General features: G+C 38.7%; 1 protein-coding gene across 2 annotated transcripts in view; it reads right to left on the bottom strand.

Annotated features, from left to right (window-relative positions):
- The window catches only part of fstl4 (follistatin-like 4), a 209,089-nt gene that overhangs the window by 55,247 nt on the left and 126,730 nt on the right, over nt 1-27,112 (bottom strand). For both annotated transcript variants that reach the window (XM_005923089.3, XM_042221414.1), the window contains exons 5-6: nt 16,362-16,552; nt 13,723-13,843 (exon numbers count right to left, since the gene is read on the bottom strand). In XM_005923089.3, coding sequence (XP_005923151.1) covers nt 13,723-13,843; nt 16,362-16,552 — 312 coding nt within the window. The remainder of the gene's footprint in view (nt 1-13,722; nt 13,844-16,361; nt 16,553-27,112) is intronic.

Genomic DNA, 27,112 nt, shown 5'->3' on the forward strand with positions numbered 1-27,112 from the left:
CACACACACACACACACACACACACACACACACACACTCACACTCTTTATGGAAATGTCTTCATTCATGTGCTGATCCTTTGATATATGAACCAACAAGGAGATTACAGGTGGTTTGTACCTGACTATATTTTCCTCCTTTATACCTTAGTAATATAGGCTGATTAATTAGCAGAAAATTGAACTAAATAGGTAGCGCAACATGGCTCCATTATAACCACTAACGGTGTTTTTAAAAAGCTGCTGATGAGCTGATGAAGTTGATTAATTGCTCCATATTTTCCCCTGGAGAACTCCCCCTCCGTCTTTCTCTCTCCTTCTACCGTGTAATGAATTATGGGCGAATAAATTTTGTCTACAGCATGCGTATGCTGAACTTCAAAATTATTATGGATCCTCCAAGCATGACAGGAGCTTTGGAAATCACTACGAAAGTTTCAGGCTAAATTTTTGCATCTTTAATGGTTAGATTGTATGTGGGCAGCACAAAGGCTGGGGGTTGGAATTGCCTGATTAAAGTGACATGGGTACCATTTCCAACCATCTCCTGTAAAAATTTGATATCAGCTGACCTTTCTGCTTCAAGAGATAGTATATTAATGTTTCCACTGCTTGTCACATTAAGAATACAGGTAACCAAATGCACATCATACAGAATGCGTGTCAGCACAAAGGCTTTGCCAGCAGACTCAGATCTTTGTCACAATGGCAATTTTGCATTTGCAGTCCATTATGAGTTGCAGACAATGAGGCAAATCTGTCCCAGACCTTCATCTGGCAATAAACAATGCAGTCAGCATATTTTTTAAAAGGTTCCGATGCAGGGTACAAAAATGAGCCACAAAAGGTGTCAAACCTCAAAAAGCTCTCATGTAAAAGAGATAAACAATTGAGATCATTATCTCAGGCAGTCCACTATCATTAGGTAACTTTCTCCTACATACCCATCTTAAGATAAAAGCTTTCGACTGGAGAGAATTCGTGTAAACAAACAATTATGTCATGGCTGAAGTGGGGTCTAATTTGCCCAATGTTTTGTGAATTATAGATTACATTCTGATCTCTTTATGTTTCTACCTCCCAGCTGGTGTGGGCCTTCCAAATCCTCAGATACTTTTCTGCAGCCTCCTGCAATCCTGAATGTCACGGCTCTGTTCCATGACATCAAGGCATCAAACTCAAAAGCTTCAGAATTTCTTTCTGGATGCCTGATGTGTAGTTTATCTACACTTCAAGGTGTTCCATCTGCGTGTTGCTTGTAACTTGGATTAAGCCTGGCACACCAAAAAAAAGAGAAAAAAAACTCACTGCATCATCTCGGTATGAAAAAGCCTCCGAGCTTTAACCCTCAAGGTAGCTCAGCGCATGTTGTTTTAGAAGACTGGGTTGAACAGGAGCTTGTTGCCACAGGAGATACTGTGTACTAACACTCAGCTGGGAGTGTGCAGCATTGAACTAAACCGGAGAATCAGACCGCACTCTTGAGAATAAAGACTCTGGAGATTTGGGAATACCTGCTCCCCTATTATCAACCTTGCTCTTGCACTTTAAAAAGTTTGACTATATAAGCTTTCTGAAGCTGCCAAAGCTGCTCTTTCAAGCCGTACTGAATGAAAACTCTGGCTTTAGAAATACTTTGAAGGCTACTAAATGATATTGGCTGCTGGCTTGAGTGCCATGCAGGAGAACTGTAATTCTTTTTAACGGCTCAGGAAACCTCAGTGTGGCTTTATGAAAACTGCAAGAAAACTAATCGAAACTTCTCTGTAAAACAAGAAACTGATCTGCCAGGTTTAGTTGGTGTTTCTATCAAATCCCCTTCTATACAAGCACAGAATTGTACACACAGCACTTTGCAACTCATTTGTCTTGATAAGAAAGATGATGTGTATAACGGAAGTTTTTAAAAAATGTTTGACGGTTGTTGTCCCTGTAAGTGTATTTACTGTACTTGTGTGCTTGTCATAGTTCAGCTTCCAGCACTGAGAAGCATCTGTCCTCTCTGGCGGGTGTCTCTCAAATGTCAGTGATATAGTAGGAATGTGTATAAAGAGCACATGGTCTCAAAAGTTAACATAGATTTACACCCAGGTAGTCCATTGTGCTTCTGCTTTAGCCTTTCACTTCTGCTGCTCTTTTACTTTATATTTCAATCTCGAAACTCGTATACCCTCCTAATCTTTCCTCCAGTCTGGCCCAAACTCTTATAAACACAAAATTATGTATTACCTACTTGTTTTGTCTGCACCCCCATTCAACTCCCTGATTGCTCCTCACGATGCACCTCTCTCAGCCCACCTCTGTGCTCCTCTAAGCCTTGATAAACATGTGCAAACATGCAATTATACATCACCTGCTCTTCTAAATCCTCCCAATCTTAGCTGTCCTTCTCTTTTCTTGACACTCCTGGCCTCTTCCCAAATCCTATTTTCTCCTTCCTCCCAGGTAAACACATGTAGGCAGGCAGAATCACCAGGTTAACATTTGCATCTTGTTTTTGTAACTTATCTAAAGCTGTAGTCCTTAGGTTGATCCAAACACAATTTCATCCTTCTGAATATGGGGGTACTATAACCAATAGCCCCTTAGGTGTTTGTTTGGGCTTCGGATGTGTGTGTGAATGTGATTCAGTTGTTTGGAAATAAGCTTTCAGCTTGAGGCAACCACATCTAGTCACTTGTACTTTAATTCTTTTCCCACTTTACTCCGTTCCACTTTCTTTCATCCCCTTATAAGATCAGAGTGTTTGTTGTCTTGTTTGTTGGGTTCAGCTTAGTGACGTCACTCAGCGCTGGCCTGTGTTCATCCCCATCATATACATAAAGAGGAGAAAACTCTTTTATCAAAACATAACCTTATCATTATGACCACACCATCTGGACCAACTTGCTGATGATTTACACGGAGCAGATGCTAACCCAAAGAGAAGAATGCTCTCTCTACGGGAAATATTCCTTGCTTTCTTACACAGAAGCAGTGTAGCCATAAGCTAAAGTTATCCAACCACGACGGATTATATGGTCCTATTCTTACCTTGTTGGGTTGTCTTGTTTTCTGCTACCATATTCTTTTTTTATGCAAAAAAAAAAAAATCCCCCTAGTTTTTGCCCTTTTCTGCCGTGTTTACCTCCTTTGTTCTGAGAGAAGATTTTCAAAGCTGATGAAGGTGGATGCTTGAGGGGATATTGTTGAAGAGATGAGAGGAGAAAAAACAGAAAAATCATCACTTCCATGCAGACCCACACTTACAGAGAGTTAAACAAACACTGGTGAAGATGCACACTTGTTTGAAATTGAAGAAGAGTGTTAAAATAAGAAAAAAAGAAGAGGAAGAAAAGGGGGATTGTTCCACTAAAGAAACTAGAGAAATACCAAATCAATGGAGGCATGATAATGAATTATTTCCTCGCCCGAGTGGGAGTTAGAGGAGAGAGATAAAAGCAGACCACATGCTGTGCCACTAACAGCCTAGGGGGCGGCTGCCTGTGAATTACGGTGCGCTGAAACACACTTGCTGCCCTCGGGACCCATTGGTTGAAAAAAGAAAGAGAAAGGAGAAAAAATAGGAATAAGAAATGGGGATGGGGAGGGGGCAGAAAAGAAATGTCGGGAAGGGTAATAGGTCAAACCGAAACCCCTCAAGGCCCTGCAAAGCGTGGATTTACATCTCTATGGCTAATTAGAGTCATAACGATGAAATTAAAGTGGTGGAAATGAAAGAAGGATAGACGGATGAGGGAAATTGAGAAGCAGGGACATAGGCAGTGTCGGATGGGATTATTCAGCATGTGTAATTATGAGAGATATTAGATGTCTGGTAGAACAGCGAGTGTGTCACCAATAGGAAGTCACATCTTAATAATTCTTATATGATGTTCTACATGTACTGTGGGATTTTTGCTTGCAAATTTAGCCTTGAGTAAAAACATTAGCTACACTTAGAAGACCCAGATTACTCAACTACTCAGAGTCAAAGAAACAAGCGATTGACAAGTAGACGTGCAATTTGTTCTTCACCGTGACAACTGCAGCATGTTTAACAGACTCAAAGCAAACATTTGGTTTCGCTCTCTCATCAAAGACATCCTGTTTGGTAAGTTTAGTAGCTTGGATTAAAATTGACATGTACAATTAGTAAAAAAAACATATACCTGAACTATACAGTTATAGCATATAATAGTTCATATGAAGATTAAAATTCAGCTGCTTGTGGATGAATTTTTGCGTCATCTTAATGAGTAGACGAGGCACTAACCTCAGCTTTTGATTTTCGGTTAGTGTTTTTAAAATGGGAAAACGTATCTGCTAATATTACAAATTTATACATCATCCATGTGTCATGGTGACTTACTTTTTACTGCAATCACTGTTGGGCACACTGACTTTCTTTCAACTTGCTTCATCTTTTTAAGTTATTAATTCGCTACATATCTGTAAATGTCAATAAGATAAGATAAGATAAGATAACTCTTTATTGTCATTGCACAGTCATACATAGTACAGTAGTACAATGAAATTGGAAAAACTGTCCTACGTCGGCACTACATATAACACAACACGACACGATATGACACATCACAACGTAACAAACAACACAACACAGTATATTAACTTAGTATAAAAAAGACGAATAAGTGTATGTGTATTGCACACTGTTATTATTGCACATTAATTATTATTGCACCTTGTTATAAATATAAATATTATTGTTATCGTATTGTTATCTCTCAGAGAACATCCAGTTTTTATAATCTATGTGGAACAGACAAATGCAATGTAGATGTAAGAGCGCTACTGCAGGTTATTCCAGTTTAGCAACTATTAAGCTATAAACACTTCTTATATTCACTTTTAATTGGCTGAAACCAACTAATTAAATTTGGTTGGAGATGCTTCCACATCTCGATTTATAAGATTCTGGAATCTGGTCAATAAGAAAGAAAATAATTATAATAATAACAGTTGCTATAAAACCACACCTTATTTAAATGTATCTGTTCTGCCCTTTCAGGATCATCTCTCCGTGCACAACAGGTTTTATATAGAATGTTATATCTCATTCTGTTTCCTTGCAGTTCTGTGATGTGTGCTGGATCTCCAGTGCACCACAAAGATGATCCTTCAACATGGATTTTGTTTTGTGAAAATGGGTGAAGCAAATCTGGTGAATGGAGCAAACAGCGAGTAAATGTTGTTTTGGTACATATGTCAAGAATGATGACAAATACTATCAGTTTCTTTCAGCAGAACTCTACCCCACACTTTAGGGGACAAAGCTTTGGTGTACAACCTCATGAATCTAGAAAGAATTGACAAGTGTAATCCTGGTGCCACTCCTGACTTGACATGTTTCCTTTTGCTTGTAAGTGATGGACTCTGCAGTCTTCGGCTATACACCAGTAATTTTCAGATGAACTCTACCAGATTAACCACAATAACAGCAGCAATATTATGTCACACTAAAGTTTGCTTAATCTGAAATGACTATGTTTGCTGCTTATAAGTCTGACTGTGTTGACCTTACAGACTGCAAGTACAAATAGTTATGACCACATGCACAAGATTATGACCTTAAACATGTAACTAATGTAATATATGTGTATATAGACTCTTGCATCATCAATGTGATGAAAAACCAAAATAAATGGCACAATACATTTAATAAATTGCTACATATTTACTGTTGTAGCAAATATGATCCAAACTGAAACTCATATATGCAAATATTCATTCTTGTTTTATACATTTATCTATATAATAAAGACTTCACATATCCATTTTCAAAAGAATTAATTTCATGGTTTAGGCTTTAAAGTGACTTAATATGGAATTTTGATTTTTGGGGGGGGGGGCTAAAGGTCAGCAGCCTTTGATCACAGCTCACATTTGCTGATCAAGATTTAAAAACCAACCTACAAAATAACCAAGCATATTAAAATAAGATCAGCCAAATTGCACAAATGTAAATATCAGTGTATGAAACATTTCCATTCCAAGCCCCTGCTTGCTAATTTATTTCATTATTTGGCGATTGGGATAGGAAAACAAGAGAACGTGAATATCACAAGGAGTAAAAGACAAGTCCATCACACTTCATCAACTGCAGGTAAACAACCCTCCAGTAACTCTAAAACCACTCCATCAAAGTCAAAGTTACATTTTACTTACAGGTACAACAATCAGTGTTTCTATCAAAGCACTGCACAGACAGTATTTATGTCAAGTCTGGCAGATGTTTACAAAGCATGAATGTCTCAGTTGAGAATTTCACTGAAGAGTGCTTCACAGTGCCTCAGATGCTGTGCACATTAAGTGTATTTATAATACCATAAAATAAACTGATGGCCCACTGCCTCTAGTTATCCATGGGGGACATCACTCACGTATTATTATTTTTGTGTTTAGATGCACACAGTGTGCTATTTTTGTATAAAGGAGCCTCAACAGACTCCATCAGAATATTATTTTATGTTTCACTGTTGCCTTTTCCTCGGCTCATCTATTCGTCTCTGGTATGTGCTTAAGATGTCCACCTGTGTGCAGCGCTTGCACCTGGGGATAATGCAGTCCTGTATCTCACACCACACACGTTTAATCCTTAATTGTTGATCGTGCGCAGGGTTCAAATTGCTTACTTTACTCTACCTTCCTCTGGCTTTATGTTTCTCTCTGCTTGTTTCCTCTTTGACTTTATGTTTCCCCTCCTCTCTCCTCCTCTCCTCCTGGGAATTAGCTGCAGTGGGTAAGTGTTGCACTAAATAAATGACTTGGAGATTAAACAGACAACCACAGTTGCCATGGCAACTAACTGGGCATCTCTCGCTATTGTATTCGGAACACTGCTGGATGACCACTGGCTGTAAAGACTGTGGGTCTCTCGGTGTATATGAAATGCATATTTACATGTGGTTATGTGAATGCCTATGGTTATGGGTTAGCAGTATTAAATATAGTGTTATTATAGTAATATAGTTTTATATAAATATACTATTAAATATAACTAGGATAAATGTATTTTAACATGTGCAGCAACAGTGATTTGAAAGATGCAAGTAACGTGCTACAACTAAGGCCCACAAGATGCTATCCCCCACAAACACCCACTCAGCCAGCCACCCACACCCAAACACATGCACACACCTCCACCCCATCTAGTCATACTTTGTGTGTCTTTTAGCATTTCACTTTTGGACTATCTTGGATCTAATTAAGATGCAAGCTGCTACTGATGCAAAGTTAAGCCACAGCAATCTTCAAAATAGATCTCTCTCAGTGCAACACATAAAAAGTAGAACCAAGATCTCAACTGTCTCTTACCTGTTACTGCAGCTAACTGACACTGGGTAATTACCCAGAAATAGAAACGGCACTTGGAAGTCACCAAAAAGGCCCTTATACACACTGGCAATTAGCTTTAAAGGTTCACTGAGCAGTAACGAGGTATCAGACACTGGCCAGGAGAAATGAAAGGAAATGAAAGGAAAGGAAATAACAAAAGTGTAGGTATCCTTTAAGACCCCTTTGAGAGAATGTGTAACCCACGCAAGTAAAAAAGTAAAACTTAACATTGCATTTGAACCTTGATCTTTCACTAAGCCTAACTGCACACGTCTGTTGCCAAAATCTATCCAAAAAATAAGTGAACAGAAAACGGGGATGGAAAATGCAGTTAAAGTGTAAATGCACCAAAAGAAAGTGTAAAAAAAAAAAAATCCTGTGTGGGATTTGATCTGCAGTCTCTTGTGCAAGTGGTGACTGACTTACGCCTCCACCAGGCCCCTGAAGTCCTAATGTGAATGTTTTAGCTTTTTAAAATTGGAAACACTTAACCTTGTGTCCATGGACATGAATCGAACTTCCCTCAGACTCCATGACAGATGTTGTGCACAAAAAAGGGGAAAATCATGTCCAGGAACACGAATCAATAGATTACATTTCACGATTATTTCACTAACTGCTACAAGGCTGCAATGTGAACTAGGTAAGAGGAATTTGTAAGTAGAACTGAAGTGGAGAAGGACATGGTGCAAACAAAATGGCCAAAAACACAATAAAAAGCAGAGGAAAGACTGATGTAATTTTGAGTGTGTGGGTGCTGAAGACTATTCCAAGACCTTCACTTCAAAGTCACTTTGCTGTTGACAGCTTAGCTGGAGGTCGCTCACTCACACGGCTGTCAGAGAACAACAGGCTCAACGTGTAAAACTGACATCCGATCTCAGCGAGATCATTTGTGCAGATTAAGAGCAAACTCGAGTAGCACAAAAGATCAAACCTTGACAGGAGCTACACAAAGATTTTATCTTGCAACACGGACATCCCTTAAAGCTTTTTTGTCCATGTAATCTGTAAGCGTGATAGCATGGAACCCAAGCTCAGCAGGAAACATTTGAAAGCATCTACCCAGAGGCGTGGATAATACACATGATATAGAAACAAACTCCCTACTCAGGGATGATGAAATGCAAATTATAGTCTATGTTAATTTTGGTATACCTATAGATGTGTGAATGAAAATCATGTGTTTACAGTCTGGTTTTCCTTGGTGCTTTGGCAACTGTCTCGATGACCACCTTTGCTCCTTGATAATTATCATATGTCATTATTATAACATTTTACTGACTGCAAAATGTATTGATTCAGCTGAAAATGAACAGATTAAATAAAGAATCTGATAACCTTGAGATACATGAAACTCTGTTCTTATTCAGCCGCGTTGAGATGTGTTAGGTTTAATTAAACTCTTGGGGTTAACCTCCCTTTCACATTTGCTGCGCTAACATTAAATCATTTTTTTTTCGTTATTTATCTATCTAATGCAAGCTTCACACAAAGTGGGATACAAACACAATTCCATGGGTCATTTTTCAGGGCTTTGCCATTTTATAAATGAATACAGATAAATTCATACATCACCCTTTATGGGGGTCACACATATTTCACATGTGCAATTCACCAAAATACACCTGCTAAGGTTGTACAAAGTTCCTTCTTCAACCTATTAACCTGCATTTATTTAGCAAGGGTGTTCTAAGTCTCTTACATATTCAATTGCAACCAAATCATTTTCTTACCTGTTTTCACTTTCTCTTATTTGTCCCAGCGGCGACAAAGAGGAGCTTTCTCCCCCCTTGTCTCTCTTTTTTCACCAGTACCACTTTCCACTATCGTTCTTCCACTAGCCTTCTCAGAATAGCCAATTCCCCATATGATGCTCTCTCCCCTCCCTTCTTTTTTATGCCATCCTCCTCTTTCTCACTCTCTTTTTACCTCTCTGTCTCAACTTCTCTCCTTTGATTAATTAGTCAGAGCCGCTGAGTGGCCCTGCCAGTGCAGCCCAGCATCACAGCATAATTCCACTCTTAGTTGGCGTCACGGAAAACAAATACTCACAGTTGAGTAAATGCTTAAAGGGAAAGAACTGCATGTGGGAGAAACATGGAGAAGCAATATGAACCACAGAAAACCAACCTGGACCTAATTAGAAGCTTTCCAGCTGTGTACTTTCGCAAATAAAAAAAAAAGAAAAAAAAAAAGGAACCAGTGGTTCGTTGCACTGTCCCTCAATGACTAATGGCTCTGTAAATATACAGTTACATGACCTTCAGCTTCGGCAACCTTGGCATGCACTACATACCAACATGCCTCCAGCATTTTCTATTGTAAAGAAAACCAAAAAAAACCCCCAACCAAACAAACAGAAAAAGCAAGATGAAGTTTAGGCTACTCCTCTGATCAGGTACAATATAGTCACAAACCTCTGAGATATCAGTGTCAGCACTTCTCATCTTTTCTTTTAAAACATCTTGCTGTCTTTCTGCTGCTGCATTGCTGTTTCCTTCACACATTGCATCACTTTCCTATCAGTCCTCTGGTCCACTCCTGTTGTTTTGATGATTGAGAGTCAGTCATGAAAACTTAAAATAAACAAACAGCTGAAAAAGGAGCAGAGGCATGTTCCTGTCCATTACTGTTTATCTTTCTCTGCTGTTTGAATGCTCTTCTGTGCACAGACTGAAGGACCTCCAAAATTCCTGCTTTTTAAGTTTTCATCTATTAACGCAAATTCAAATTGGAGGATTGTCATGATATTCTGAGAGTTTCAGCTTTAAATAACACAGCCTTTGATGAAAAAATACTATATTTTTTATTAATAATTATTATTACGCAATTCACAAAGGTTGCACTATATTGTAAATTTCTAAAATGAATAGGAACGTAGAGAATCCACACGTTATCATATCACACTAGTGTGTTCTACCTTTCAGTTAAAAAGCATGCAGTTTACTGACTCCATGTACGACATAACCTATACTGAAAACCACAATAGCTTGAAATGGCACAATTAAAATTGCAGCATAGATATCCCAGTCTCCACATTTGCAAAAGGTTACTCGCCATAATGCGCATGCAGTCCACGTATCACCCCAGGGCAGCTCTATATACTACACATGTATCCTCACAGGAGCTCTGACCTTGTGCGTCCACATATATTACATCTGCAGGCTACTGATATCTCTCAATAAGCCTGCTCACTTAGCAGTTTCAATTTTAATGCACTGTGTTGTCTTTTACCGAACATTTAGGTAATGTGAATCACCTTGGCACGCGCATCACTGACACAGTCCACGAGGCACGTTCCTGCACATTTATTATTGTGTAATTACAGTGGTTTTAATTTGGACACAAAGGTCACGTGTACAAGCAACCGACTCCTACAGAATGTTGACACTGTAATAAATGTTGGGAAACAGAACCCTGTTAAAACCCTAAACCATTAGGAGGCTACAGAGCTAATTTAAAGCCATTATGCTGTTATCTCTGTCCCGCAATATGCTCTATGGGAAAGAGAATGTTGATTATTCAGTAAAGCAGAACAAGAGGTCATTCTTTTTCTGGCTCTTCTGAGCAAAACCTCTGAATTAATGGTGTGAACTGCAAAATAAGCAATAAAAGAGAAAAAACAACAACAACTTTGCACTGAAATACCAACTTGAGTAGCTTTTTACCATAAAATGGCAAAAACATCAATCTTATATTTTTTTAAAGCATTTCTTTTTATTAAACACATTAGAGGTTCCTTCTATAATGATATACCTCTAGCTATTTGGTTACTTAACTTGTGTTTGAAGGTACCATGAGTAATAATATGCAAATTGTAAGTGATTTCAGAGAAAAGCAATGGGTATCTTGACCAGCGCTGGTCATTGTTCTGTCAAATGTCCATGCACAGGCAACTGAAATTAACGGGACATGGACACAATAATCAAGAAGACAAAAACTGCAGATTCTAGTGACACAGAGTAAAGCTAGCTTCCACACAATGCAGTAAATTACAGGATAGATTCAAAGATGAAGTGCTTATGAGACAGACCACTTTCACTTCGGTATGTGTTAATATATATCTAGTTTTGGATTTCACTGCTTGGTCTTAAAATTTCACAACTTGCAGATACAAAAAACATTTTTCATTTATCTATCTTTGTTAACTTTACGAATCAAACTGAGTTATTGTGGTTCAGCATTAATGTAAAATTAATAAATAGTCAACTGTAGTATGTTCGTGAATGATTAAACACCTGGTTTACAAGAAACTGCTGATCAGTCGCAGTGTCTATCTCAACAGACCAAAGACCAAAAATTCACAAATGTCGCAGGCTGACTGCTTATTTGGGGCAAAATATAAGCTATTCATCATTTTTGTATTCAAAACTGTTAAATGACCTATGTTAAATCTGTGCAGGTGACAACCACTGGAAATACTGGAAAGTGCGGTTGTCCCTAATTGCGTTTTCTGCCTACCTGAGTTCTCGGTTTGTATCTTTTGCTGCCTTTTCATATGATGCACCTCAGTAGGTTTTGCACCATGTTTGTGCTGTTTGGATAAGAGCACTATCTATGATACAAATATAGATGTGATTGCTGCTTCTCATTTCTGATAACGCATCAGTAAATCTAATCAGTGTTATTCTTTGATTTTAATTCTAAATCTATGCCCTTGGAGACAAAAATAGGTGTTTAAGTGGGATCCACTTAACACAGGACGCAATGACAGTTAAGAAAAGTAAAAAATAGGTCACAAAGAACCTTGCTGGGATTGTAAAAAGGTCGAGTACAAGGGTAAAATCAATAAGAATGTAATCATCTAAGGAGTATTAGCAAAGCACATATTGCCCTCTATTCAATTTGTGGTGGAAAAAAGAAAATGTATCTGACAGCAGGACAGAGCTTTGATTGGTGGTTTACTTGCTTGGTTTATACATTAAATAAGGCAAAGGCAACATGGAGGGGCAAAATAATAAAAATAATAGAAAAACACACTGTGTTTCATAACAGAACAAGTTCAGAGACTGTGGGAATAACAGTGAAGCTCGAGTTGGCTTCTTGGAAAATGGCCAAAGGGTTGTGATTTTTACATCAAAGCTACAGAATAGAAGAAAAGCACCAACAGAGAGAACCATGAAAACCAAAGAAAGACTCCTGAATATGCCTTCTAACCTAGTGCTTTGAGGTATATGATCCCCAAAACATGACTAAGGCTTGTATTTAAAATGTTCGCCCTGAGATCAAGCATTTGGCTGCATGGAAGAAAATCAATGCGGGAAAAAAAACCCTTCTCACATCATTTAGGTTAATTTTTCATTTTTCCAAACTTGCGTCCATATTGTAAATGCCCACCCTGTTAAACACACCTGTGATTCCTGGCTTTTTGGTTTCCCACACTACCCACTAATGAGACCTCGGACTGCATCGCAGAAACACACGCATACACAAACATGCAAACACACACAATTTAACACCATCAACATTATCCAGAACACCAGATGTGCCACTCAAACATAATTGCTCCCCCTCGGTGTTGCCTTTCTGCAGCCCAACACTTAACCTTGAGTGTCATCTGATCAATAGCTTGTGTTATTGGTCCCTGCCCACTTCTTCAGCCGCTTGTCAAACATAAAATGCATTGACCAACCTGGCCTAAAATGCTGCAGGCAAACCTGTAGGTAGATAAATACCATGCAATGGCTTTTCACTGCCCATCTGGAAGGTGAAAGGACTGTAACCAAATAATAGCAGGATGACTTCCACTTAAACCAGTCATTAAGGGGCTAAATTAATGGTGGAGCTTAATGGACCAGCACAAGCCAAAGGTAAAGCTTTGGAAATGGCCACCTGCCATAACTAGCTGCTGGATTCATCAACTTTATTACCATTTTGCAGCATAGTTCAATACAGTTTGAACTTACACGCAAGATAAGACAATGATCAAATTAGATAGCGAGTTTGAGAACAAGATTTGCAGCAGGTTGCCTCTGTGTCTAGCAATTTTCATGCCGGTGCTATAGCAACATTAGTGACGGAGTTGTGATTTTTGGTCCTAATAAAGTGGAACCTGCATGCTCTCAGCTGCCACTCAGCCTAAACCCCAAAGGCTATTATAGCTCTTCCAGATGATTCCAGATGCAATTATCAATTTATCTGTTCCAGGAAATCTTTTATCCTCAGAACTGCTGTGGAGAGGCTGATTGAATTGTGATGTTGTGAAATTCTAAAATGTACTAACAGTAAGTACGTCACCCGTACCTTACACATATTTTTTGTGCCATCTTTTTTAACAAATAAATGGCTTATGTCGCTATATGTTAGTATTATACGTACATATTTTAACAGATTAACTGTGCATTTTTTGTAAGGGGAAAAAAAAGGATAGAAAAATATTTACGGAAAGCTGTGTAGAACTCGTGGAGGCTGAGATGGCCATCGTTGTTGTAGTCGTCATAGCGTAGCAGGTCTTGCATGGTGCACTCCAGCAGGCTGTCCTCCAGGTGCTCTTTCATGGAGATCTAACACATATACACACACACAACACAGAATACATCCATTCAGTCATCAAAAGGAAACATCTATACACAGGTGCCATAGTCCTATATCTTATTATAGGCTTTATTTATTGTTTCTCTCTTGCCCCCATCTTTTTATGATCCTAAGCTATGTGTAGTAAGAAAGAACCACATTATTCATACTCAGAAGGAAAGATACTGTACAAATTGAACTTTTCTGTATCACTTTAATAGCCTAGTTTCAAATACTGAAGGGGAAAATCACAGAATCCTCTATTTAATTAAAACAATACTTTCACTGGTTATTACTTTTATAAAAGTGATATATTAGTGATTAAACCTCTAATAGAGCCTTTTTTTATGAAGATTTTATTTTGACTTTGCTGTGCTATGAGGAGAGAAATTGCCACTTTTTCCATATTAAAAAAAAACAGCACTGTTCAGCTGTCTCTCATCATAATTAAATACCAAATGTACTATATACAAGAGAATCAGACTCACAACTCCTGAGTGTACTTCCATTCTCATTAAAGGTAGTGGATTAAATATGTAATCCGTCATGTTAGTGCTATACTGATTGCCTTTCCTTTTTAAGAGTATCTGGTCCTGCTACTCTTGCATGCTGCACCTGAGTTAATTCAAAGATGTTCCCCTGGGAAGACTCACCACTTTCACATCCATTCGCTGTCATTTATGAGTCCTCTTTTGCAGTAGTAGCAGTACTTCACTCTCAGGGGAACCATCTTTGAGTGGGTGATGTTTAGCAGTTTTTAGGAAGTTAAACAAAAAACTCAGCCTCGCTTATTCTGTAAAAGTTGTTTCTTCTCTAGAAATAAGAGAATAAAAATGCTTCTCAGTGTAACTCTATATTTATCAGATGCTGGCCCATGCTAGAAAGCTAGACTGCTTATGTAGCATTTATGGAGGACACCTCACCTAATCTTTTTAGTTAGTGCCAATATTTATGTGCTTAGAATTTATTATAACAGCAACAACAAAAACGGTTGGACAGTAAATTCTGGAAATTGAATCCTTATGTGGTTATTCTATTTATTTATTTAGTTATTTTGGCTTTATTTTTCTAAAATCTGTGAGCTGAGACCCTTGTAAGAGAAGAGCAAGTCAATATTTGATTTAATATATCAAGGTACAGTTCGATACAACAACAACAACAATTATAATAATAATAATAATAATAATAATAATAATAATAATAATACATTTCCTGTAAAATATGTTTTTAGGTCAAAATCTAATGGGAAAAAAGTAAACTGCTATTCCAAGCTATTCCAGCTTAGCATTTATCTCCAGCTGATTTTATATGGTTCTGGACATGTCACATGGCATAATAATGGATATACCAAACTTTTTTTTTTTTCATGAGCCAGCCTGCAGCTGACTGCAGCCATGTTTTTCCTGTCACAGATAACTCTGTCCTTAGGCATTTGAATTAAATATTTCAAACCTAAGGACAGGATTTTACCCTCCAAGACCATCTGTGACAATAGACAGATCCAAAACTGGAGACAGTCTGGAGGGATGACTGGGATTCATCTTTGATTCTTAAAAGCATTATCTCTGCGAAACTGAATTTATGAATTCCTCAGGATGTGAGTGTCCAATCTAAAGATTTCATGTGGACATATATCAGCATTAATAATTCCCTCAATACAGATCTGTCACAAAAGGCAGAAGTCACTGAAATTCTAAACTTGGACAACACTCTGGTTGCAATATAAAGCCACAGTGAGATAACATGAGAATAATTACTGAAGTCTAAAGAGCTTGAAAAGAGCTGAAGCACTTTTGAGAATTCATTTTAACCCGTACTGAGTTTATATTCCTTTGGCATCATGCAACCTTTGTCTTTGGATGCTCACATAATAATAAAGAGCAACAGCAAATTTAAAATGCACATATAAACATCTGTTCCTGCTCCACTCTGATGTCAACTATGGCTAACATGGTTTACTGCATATTGGCACAATGGCAGTCACTGATATCATAGAACTGGCTAGGTGGAGTCTAATTAACACACATCTCTGATGCCCAATTCAAGATACCAGATGACACTCACGGTAATTTAATTGAGTCAAATATCAATGCCAAATTTTTCCCATCAGCCCCGGGTGGGAAGACAGCTTTTCTTATTGTTAAGCAAGATGACTAAATGTTCCAGCCACTCTCACTTATAACTTGATCACACTGTCTTGATCATTGGTGTAGATGAAGATAAAAATGTGGTTGACTAATTACCCACTGTAAGCAATACAGGCTTCTATTTAAAGGATCACATTATATATAATTTAATAGAATTTAAAAAAAAAACCGTTATTTAAAAAAATCTGCCAGCATTTTCTTTTTCTTTTTGTAAATTTGCACAGTGATACATTTAAACTGGAAATACTTGTTGGAGACAAGTCCACAAACAAAAACTGTTACAAACACTTATGGCAAACAAAACACTCCCAGCCATTTATCTCTTCTTTCACACAGCTGTGTTGATTCATTTGACACTCACCTTTTCCAGTTCATCACTGATCAGTCGGCCATCCTGGTTCGCATCCAGGTATTTAAACATGGTGTCCACCAGCGCTCTCTTCTCCTCCATGTCTCTCTTCTGATTTTGCTCCCCAGCCTTAAGCGCTTTTGGTTGCATATCCAGCAGCATGCTCTTCAGCTTGTTGTACTCTGACATGGTGCATGCATTGCCTAGAAGAACGAACACAAATAGGGGGGAAAGACATTTGATTAACCTCAATTGCACAAGCCGAAGCCTTTGGATTGTAGCTTCAAATTGGATTTAATGTGTTTGCGTGTTTCCGAGTGGGAGGAGAGGAAAGGAAGGCAAATGGGACAGATAATGTGTCTGTTCGTACATCCGTATATGTGTCCTTGAGTGTTCACTCATTTAAAAAAATATTTGTTTTTTGTTTGCATAATTTGTCTGACAGCTTTTCTGTGCAGGGGTCCAACTAATTACAAGTAATCCTTGAATCCAAGTGAAAACAATAGGTACACATTCCCATTTAGACCCTCTCAAGCTTCTTGTACTGCTTTTCTAAGGGATTAAAGCTCATGCTTTAAACTAGGCCTTTTTTAATTCTCAGCAAGGTTCTGTTTAATGATGATGTGCAACAAAAACTTAGAAACCACAAAGAAATCATGCAACCTGTGTTTATTCGTCTGTTGTGAGAAACGTTTGGAGTAAAGAACAGACAAAAAAATAAGATCATGTTGTTATTTTGCTATTTTTGTGACCCTCCTTTGGTTGTGTATCACGTGTCTGTTGGCAGTATGCTATGAGAAGGTAAGGTCAAGTAAGGGCTACTTGCAAGTCAGAAGCACAGTAAAAAATGTTTTAAAATTTTTATATAACTAAATCTGAATATGACATCCATCCCCAGTTATTGCAGAGCAGGAGATCCCCCTCTGAGAGTATATAGAGATGGATCTCACTGCCTAATGTCCTCCGACAACTCAACAGCCACGAATGCTAACAAATGCAAAATTAAGGGACATGATGGGCTTAATAGACTCAGAAGTTTATTCCCAGCGTCTCCTTTTGATGTCAAACCCACAGCAGGGCATAGCACTGCCAAAGCATGTCTACATTTGTTAGCCCAGCTGTCACTGCAGCAAAGTTAACACAGGTTCGACTGGGCTGCAGGAAAAGCACAGTGTTCTGCAGTGTTAAGGTGCATATTAAAGAAGAGCATATTTCTATTTGTATGAATACAAAATGAAGGTTTCTGTTGTCAATGAAGTCTCTTCCGCAAGAGAAAGAGAAAGGCTTTCTTTTTTGTTTAGTGAAGAAAAACAGAAAAAAGCTTAACATAACATAATATAATACCTGAACCTGAAAACTGATTAAGGATGAATGACCGCAACACATGACTAAACATGGTAGTAAATAAACCTCAGTCAAGCTTGAGTATACATTTGGGAATGTTTGCTCTTGTGGCTCTTGATGTCCAGTGCATCATAAAAAAAAAAAATTTAAAAGATAATTTGGAGCTTGTTGGAACAACAGTTTGGGGGTCATTCCTGCTTTGATGAATTGCGTACCGGAGCTAGTGATAACATATGAAGTTATGAAACTGGAACTTGAGGTTACTGTGGCCTCTAATTTGTAGTACTCAATTCTGTTAATCAAGCACATCTATCAAGCAGTCACGCTTGGTGGAAGAGGTCAGTTTGAAAAACAGTAAGTTATAGAAAATAATCAAACCAATAAATCTCAGTTATCTCCTGTTTATTTCTGGAAGGATCGCGTCATGCGTCGCACATAAAACTGGCAAAGATGAAGCCAGAGAAACACATGCACACCCTTAAGGCTGGTGACCCTCCTACTTATTACAAACCAAAGACTCGCACAGCTGTACAAAAAAAGAAAGACAATGCACACTCTTCTCTGCATGCAGGCAGTCAAGTCAAGGTCTTGGGTAAATCCCTGTTCAATGTTATTCCTTCAAGGGGAATGAGGCGTGAGATGGCTCAGACATGAGGGATCATCACCTAACTGTCATTCTTATCCCTGTGCTGGAAGGACAGAAATAAATTAACACACACATCCCCCACCAAGCTGATTTACATCTTGTCATATACAGTAAGAACAATCCTATCTTTGCTCAGACTTACTGTGGTCCCCTGAGTACATATACAGGGAGAAACAAAAGTATTAAACAATGTTATTTCTGCTGCTGCACATGTTAAAAAGATTGAGTGTTATATTAGATTTTGTGCCAGTGCTTCTTAACTGAAAGATGATAATTAAATTCAGATTATTTTAAAGAACTAATGAGCTCTTTCCCACTACAGGGAGTGCAGAATTATTAGGCAAGTTGTATTTTTGAGGAATAATTTTATTTTTGAACAACAACCATGTTCTCAATGAACTCAAAAAACTCATTAATATCAAAGCTGAATGTTTTTGGAAGTAGTTTTTTGTTTGTTTTTAGTTTTAGCTATTTTAGGGGGATATCTGTGTGTGCAGGTGACTATTACTGTGCATAATTATTAGGCAACTTAACAAAAAACAAATATATACCCATTTCAATTATTTATTTTTACCAGTGAAACCAATATAACATCTCCACATTCACAAATATACATTTCTGACATTCAAAAACAAAACAAAAACAAATCAGCGACCAATATAGCCACCTTTCTTTGCAAGGACACTCAAAAGCCTGCCATCCATGGATTCTGTCAGTGTTTTGATCTGTTCACCATCAACATTGCGTGCAGCAGCAACCACAGCCTCCCAGACACTGTTCAGAGAGGTGTACTGTTTTCCCTCCTTGTAAATCTCACATTTGATGATGGACCACAGGTTCTCAATGGGGTTCAGATCAGGTGAACAAGGTGGCCATGTCATTAGTTTTTCTTCTTTTATACCCTTTCTTGCCAGCCACGCTGTGGAGTACTTGGACGCGTGTGATGGAGCATTGTCCTGCATGAAAATCATGTTTTTCTTGAAGGATGCAGACTTCTTCCTGTACCACTGCTTGAAGAAGGTGTCTTCCAGAAACTGGCAGTAGGACTGGGAGTTGAGCTTGACTCCATCCTCAACCCGAAAAGGCCCCACAAGCTCATCTTTGATGATACCAGCCCAAACCAGTACTCCACCTCCACCTTGCTGGCGTCTGAGTCGGACTGGAGCTCTCTGCCCTTTACCAATCCAGCCACGGGCCCATCCATCTGGCCCATCAAGACTCACTCTCATTTCATCAGTCCATAAAACCTTAGAAAAACCAGTCTTGAGATATTTCTTGGCCCAGTCTTGACGTTTCAGCTTGTGTGTCTTGTTCAGTGGTGGTCGTCTTTCAGCCTTTCTTACCTTGGCCATGTCTCTGAGTATTGCACACCTTGTGCTTTTGGGCACTCCAGTGATGTTGCAGCTCTGAAATATGGCCAAACTGGTGGCAAGTGGCATCTTGGCAGCTGCACGCTTGACTTTTCTCAGTTCATGGGCAGTTATTTTGCGCCTTGGTTTTTCCACACGCTTCTTGCGACCCTGTTGACTATTTTGAATGAAACGCTTGATTGTTCGATGATCACGCTTCAGAAGCTTTGCAATTTTGAGACTGCTGCATCCCTCTGCAAGATATCTCACTATTTTTGACTTTTCTGAGCCTGTCAAGTCCTTCTTTTGACCCATTTTGCCAAAGGAAAGGAAGTTGCCTAATAATTATGCACACCTGATATAGGGTGTTGATGTCATTAGACCACACCCCTTCTCATTACAGAGATGCACATCACCTAATATGCTTAATTGGTAGTAGGCTTTCGAGCCTATACAGCTTGGAGTAAGACAACATGCATGAAGAGGATGATGTGGACAAAATACTCATTTGCCTAATAATTCTGCACTCCCTGTATAAATACACCTTTGATACATGGAGAGAAAATTAATGTTACACCTGAAGTAAACTTGAATGCTGGAGTGAATCGTGCTCCCTTTCTTTGGTGTAGTGAGCGTCCTTTGATTCAGCCTTTCCCCTTCTGCTGAGCACAGCAGCTGCAGCTGTGGCAGAGAAATATCTGTCTGTATTACAGTGCATCCACCCCTGACTCTAACACTGTTTTATTGTTCTAGAGGGACCAGGACTCTCTTTATTGCCCATTTGAAATGTTAGCTGCTTAAGTGAGTGATCCGAAGCTGCTCGCACCATGGACGCTCAATGTCCCGGAGACGGAGCTACTCTCTACTGTTCACAGCATCCTCCAAGCGCTTACTTTATAAATGTCAAGCAGGGGAAAACAAACAGAGAGACAAAGAGCCAAGGAAGAAATTCTCTTTCAAAAGGGAATTTGAAAGCGCTGCATTAGAGGACAAAATGTCATGGATATTTAAAGATGTGATAACTCTAAAAGGCACAAAAAAATGTGATGGAAGGGGGCAGCAAGAGAGTGTAACAAAATACAGTATTGTTAAAAGAAATCTTGAGTCACCACTTATTTCCTTTTGTAAGGAAAATTGGAAATAGGTGCAATGATTTACTGAAATATGGAAACATGGAAATACAGTAAGAAGAAACTGGAACGTCAATATGACCACAGCCATCATCACCTTTATTCTTTAACACAGCCTAAATCCTCATAGGCAAGCTGTCCTTTAGTTTCATTAAATAGTCTTCAGGAATAGTTCTTCAGACTTCATGAAGGACATTCAGAGCTCCTTGTTGGATGTTAGCTGCCTTTAGTTCTGCTCTCTTAAGATGATTCGTAAGATGAACGTTCAGGTCTGGGCTCTGGGGAGGCCAATCCATGAATGACAGTGTCCCACAGTGTCTCTTTCTATCCAAGCATGTTATTACTGCTCTGGCAGTGTGTTTGAAATCCTCGACATAGTGAAATATGAAGCTGTTCCCAATCATATATTTTCCAGTGTTGTAGATGGATCAAAATCTGAATAGTTTTCAGGATTTATATTTCCATTAGTTTTGACAAGATCCCAACGCCAAAGGCTGAAATTCAGCACCAATCCATGACATGGCCTCCACTGTGTTTTACAGTAGATACTGATATGATGATACTGTAGATACTGTTGTACCTCTCTTCTGACCTCCGCTGTACATATTGAATATTTGAACCAAAAAACCCTCAAATTTGGATTAATCCCTCCATAAAACTTGTTGTCACTGATTTCCGGTCCAGTTGTTTTATTGTTGTTTCCCTTTCTTAAAAATGGCTTGGTGGCAGTCGCGCTTCAACTTAGACCATTTCTGATGAGGTTTCACCAGACAGACCAAGTCATATGGCCAGCTGCATCTCTTCCTGTTTCGTCGCCCACTTCCAGCTTCCTCATTTTTTAAATGACACTCTATACACCTTGTGGACAGTGGTGGAAAAATGTGTTTTTCAACTATTTTATCCCTGTCAAACGTTGGCATTTTTCATAGATCCAATTAAAGAAATTAGGATAAAAATGTTGGGGGTTTTTTGTTCAGTGTTTTTTAAGAGAAGCTGCTAGTAACAAAGTGACTAAAGATACAGTTTAAAACTGGTCCTTTGCTAAGAACTAGGAAACTAAAATAAACTAAACATTGTTCTGAAAATGATCATGTACAAGGACTGGACTGAAAATTTGTGAAAAGGCAGCCAGAGTCCAAAGAAAAACTTGAGAGAGCCTGGAGAACTATTGCTCAAAAGCACTTAAAACAAACAAACAAAACCCAATCTGGCACCTTAAAGGCAAAATAAAGAAATAAGGTGTGGCTCATTTCAAGACTTTTGTACAGTACTGCATTTCAGTACAACGTTTCAGTACAATGCTTTTCATTGTATAGGTTTCCTAAGGAAACTTAATGACTTTCTCAGAAAAGTCACTATATATTTTGCAACTGCATTTGTTGGTCTTCTGCATTTTTCTCTTAATTTTCAATTACTTAAGTATTTCAAAAGCTTTGTAGAAGCACTTTGCTTGTAATTACACAAACACAATACAACAGTATATCACATTTGAAGGAATTACAATTAGAAGAATCAAGCTTTCTTGCCGTCTTCATTTTATAGAAAGAAGAAAACTCTTGAAATACAAATTGAGCCCATAAATGTCATGAAAGCTTATACAATTCTTAAGTGCTGAGCATCTCAGGCATAAGAACTGAGTCATTGCTGGTCTGCTGTCAAGAGTTGCTTGACAAAACATTTTGTGTAGAATTCCAATTGAGAAATTAAAATGGTCCAAAGCAGTCCTAAAACTGAGTGCAATTCAGATGTACATTAATCAAAGAAACCAAAAAATTACTCCTGTACTCATTGGATGAGATCTTGGCTTTGGCTGAAAGGCAGCGGGAGGGAGGGAGGGGAAATCCAAGACATCAATCCTTCTGATGATGAAACCTCCCTACAATGCCCTCCAGGATGTAAAACTGCTCTGTGTTAAATTTATGTCTGCCTGACCTCCTCTGGGTGAAATGATGGGATTATTTACTGCCATGCCGTCTGTGTGCTGCTAATATGCAATAGTGATGGACCTCCCTTCCAGATAATTACGGGTATGATGGACACTCTTTGCTCCTGAGGGCAGAAAGGTCTACAAGAGCAGAGCCAATCTCAGAGGGGGTGACACAAGTCATAGGAGAGTCTCATATTGCATAATCGCTGTTGGCAGCTGTTTAAATCGGCTTAGTGTGAGCTCCGTAGTCTGTCTAGAATTTTTTCTGTGGCAGTTCTACACTTAAACTCTTAAACCTTTAACATTCTCCATTTTAATGAGCATCAAACAGTATTTTTAATATTTATTTATTTTTTTAATTTAAACATACTCTATTTTTCCTCTTTTTTATGACCAACACTGTGGTCACCAATACTGTGAAAAAATATTTTCTTCCTTCTTGCTTTCTTAGTTTTTTTTTTTTTCCATATCTATCATACTTAGATGCTTCAGATCAGTGGTCCCCAACCTACAGACTGTTTTATGTCTGACAACATTTTCATGGACTGGACTTTACGGTGTCGTGGATAAATACATCAAAATAAAACTAGTACCGGTGCCAAAAAAGAAGATTTATTCATAGCACACAGAAAAAGACCCAGTAAAACCAGAGTTAACGCTAAAAACGATTTAAAAAATAACGCAAAAAACCCTGAAAACCATAAATGTCACTCGAGCCTCAACTCTTGCAGCCTGGTACCAAACAGCGCAAGGACCGGTATCAGTCCATGACCCAGGGGTTGGGGACCGCTGATTCAGATCATTAAAACAAACTCAATATTAGATGAAGATAACTTGTGCAAGTACAAAACCTACTTGGCCATATTCAAAAAAGTACTCCAAAACCTAATAACTCGTTGTGACACTCTTGGCAGCAAGAATTTCAATCAGGCATTTGTGAAAACTGGCTTTCACATCACTGTGGAGGAATTTTGGCCCAGTCTTTTTTGCAGAACTGTTTTAATTAAGCCAAATTGGAGGGTTTTCGAGAACGAACAGCCTATTTAAGGTCATGTCAAAGCATCTCATTTCGATTTATGTCTGGATTATTTATTCATATGTGTATTTTTTTGACACATTCAGAGGTGGACTTGCTGGTCTGGTTCCAATCATTGCCCTGCTTGAGCTTCAGGATATGAACTGATGGCGGACACAGGCCATCACTACCAACACCATATTTAACTTGTATGATGCTCTTTTTATGAAATGCTTTGTTAGTGTCATCCAAGATGCAATGGGACTCAAATGTTCTAAAAAGGTTTATCTCTTTAGTCCACAAATTATTTTCCCAAAAGTTTGGGAATCATCAAGATGTTTTTTGGCAAATCTGAGACAAGCCTTTGTGTTCTTTTTGGTCACCCTGAAACCCTCCCATGGATCCCATTTTAAAATAAAACTCCTTCAGTATGAAATCATGGCACAACACCAGTAATTATTCGGCAGCAGCTCCCTCTGCATCTATCTAGACACAGCAGCAGGAGGAGTTACAGGAGGTGCAGGGAATTTGCAGCAACCTGGGTCAATAGCAACACAGCAGCATGAATGATCAGCAGAGTAAGAGTGTGAGCTGTCAAGTTATGAAGACCTCACTGTCTGTTTGAATACGATTAGGGACTGGAGGAGTGAGCTGATAGCATCAGCTGTAGGCTGTCACAGCTCACCATGAATCACATACCACGGATCTTGTTGATTTGAGAATTAATAACCCATATGGGACTGCTCTTGAGAAGTTATTGACAGCGTGAGCAATAATCCAGTATCAAATCAGTAAAAAGCGATGATTTAACATTTAAAGTCCTTCCTACATTTCTTAGCTAATACATAACTTGCAGTGATTTAAAATGATGCCTCTAGATTTCCTGAGTACGGGGAAGCTGTCAGTTTGCCTCACCATACATTTAGCAGAGTGGATCAGTGTGTGCTCAGAAAGTCTTATCAGAGCCTGTGCAGCTTGGCACCTACTAAATGAGAAACCCATTGCAACACCAAAGTTATTGGCGAAGCGGTAAAGGAGAAATAGTACAGTAGCATTCAGTCCCTGCCTGCCTGTCTGCAAGCCTGTCATCAGGAACTGGCTTCTCAAACTGCACATCAGCATTATGCACACCAGCTCTATATCACTTACCAAACACCACCCAGCCCCCTCCACCACGGTATGACTAACAGGCACATGCAAAGTTCAGTATACGGGTCCAACAACCGTCTCCCCGTTGGCTTTGTTTTTGTTGCGAAACACGTAAAAGCGTAGGAAAGTAATTGTTCTCATTATTGCTTTTCTTGCTGCTTTTATTTTAATAATTAGTGTTTAGAAAAAGCCCGCTGAGTCCCCGTTAAAGTGCAGCAGCAGGTACGGCTTTATTGTTATTTTCTTTCTGAAATCAAGGTTGTGAGACAATTCTTGATCTGTACTAATTAGTCAATTAACAAAGTGAAGTGCATAGAGGTGCTTTTTTTATTCAGATATGCAGGTTGTTTGTTTTGATGATTTTTCAGTTATTGTGTCGATGGAAATATTAATGTGGATACACAAATTCTTTACTAATGACTTTGGTTGTTTTGTTAGATAGCGTGGAATTCATAAGGCTTCATATTGAATGCTGCATATTGTTCACAATGGCAGCAGCTGCTGGGAGAGTTTGTTTTAAAGCAGGAGAGAGCTAACAGCTGAATCATCATGAGTGAAATAATAGAACAACTCTTATTATGATAACTCTGACTCTTCTTTCATGACTTTCATCCATTCTGTGCCTTGGGTAAGACTGGAAACTCAGAGATCATTAGTGTCTTCATAGTCTACAAGTGGTAGGATTTCATTTTCTTTTAAATGAGTCACTCCTTGCAGAAAGTTGCTTGACATGGATGTATTTGAATAAGCAACAACGTTAGTGATGATTTTCCATCCCAAGCAAACTCAGTTAACAGTTGTCCTTTTATTATTTGTGTGTGTGTGTGTGTGTGTGTGTGTGTGTGTGTGTGTGTGTGTGTGTGATAATGTCGCTGTAACGATATGTGTTTTGTTTTTTAGGGGCCACCTGAGCAAATGGTTGGATAAACACCAAAACTGTCATCACAGTTTCCACTGTGATTTCCTGATCAACTTAGACCCAATTTGGGGTCAGATTTACTAAGCAGGGACAATGTTGAAAATGCAAATGCCTCTTTTGCAAAAAGGCAGCAAAGTGAGTGGAAGATTTATTTTGGCACTCTACTAACAATATACAGTAACTACAGGTGAAGCCAGTCAATAATGATGACCACAATTTATCAAGAGCAGTGTTAATTATCTGATCACAAGTAAAGAGATTTAATGAGCGAGTCTGTAATCTACTAATAAAAACAAGTCATTATAGTCACAGGTTTCTCTACGGAAACACTCAGATAGGTGTGAGGCAGCTGGATACCTTTGGATTTGCAAAATTGCATTTGTAATGGTAACTTTTCAGAATTAATAACAGGTAACAATTAGACATGTTGGAGTGCTCAATAAGTACTTTACTGTATGTTTTCCTGCTTTGGAGATTGGCTATAAGCTGCCTATAACTTATCTGACAAGAATATTTCTATACATAATTATCATGTAACACATAGAGAACAGCAACAGCACAAAGAATATTCACATCCTCAATGGCACAAAGAGACTATAAATACAGTTGCACTTACACCCTCAGTCCTAGCGGGGCGGATTTAGTCCACGAAAATAATTACTAAGCCCTTGCTCATGCTAATAGACTGCGACTAGGAACAAGCTTAGGCATTGATTACATTTTTACCATCCATCCTCCTCTATCACCCACACCTGCAGTGTAAGTTACAGTAATCTCAAGCCCTTTCATAGCCCTTGCTGAGGCCTGCAAGCTGCTGCCTGATGATCCCATGAGTATACAGATTTTAAATTGCCTGAATGAGGGGGGGACCGGAGGAAATGGCTGCCTGTGGGTATATGTGGCCGAAGTGAACCCCACTGACAACAGACAACCCTGAACTAACATTACCCTCCCCAAATACTGCAGTGACCTTGAGGCGAGAGTTTTTACGAGACTGAATGAAAGAAAAAGTGGGAGGTAGAAAGTTGAAAGCTGCTAAGTAAACAAACTCTTGGTTCTCAAGATCTCCATTACAGTTGTAGAGAAGAAAGTGAAAGTAGTTCCTGTGTGTGTGTCCTCTATACATGCTAATGATTAGAATCTTGATTTTTAATCTTAAGGCTCTCTAAGGCTACGTCCACACAAATTTGAAAACTGCGTTTTCGTCTGAAAACGCTCCACGTCCACACTATCGCTTTCAGTCGTTTTCACAGAGTTGTGCGTCCACATTGAAACGGCCGAAAA

This window comes from Haplochromis burtoni, unplaced genomic scaffold, assembly GCF_018398535.1.
Source record: "Haplochromis burtoni strain Fernald_Lab_line unplaced genomic scaffold, NCSU_Asbu1 Contig_66, whole genome shotgun sequence".
NCBI lineage: Eukaryota > Metazoa > Chordata > Actinopteri > Cichliformes > Cichlidae > Haplochromis > Haplochromis burtoni.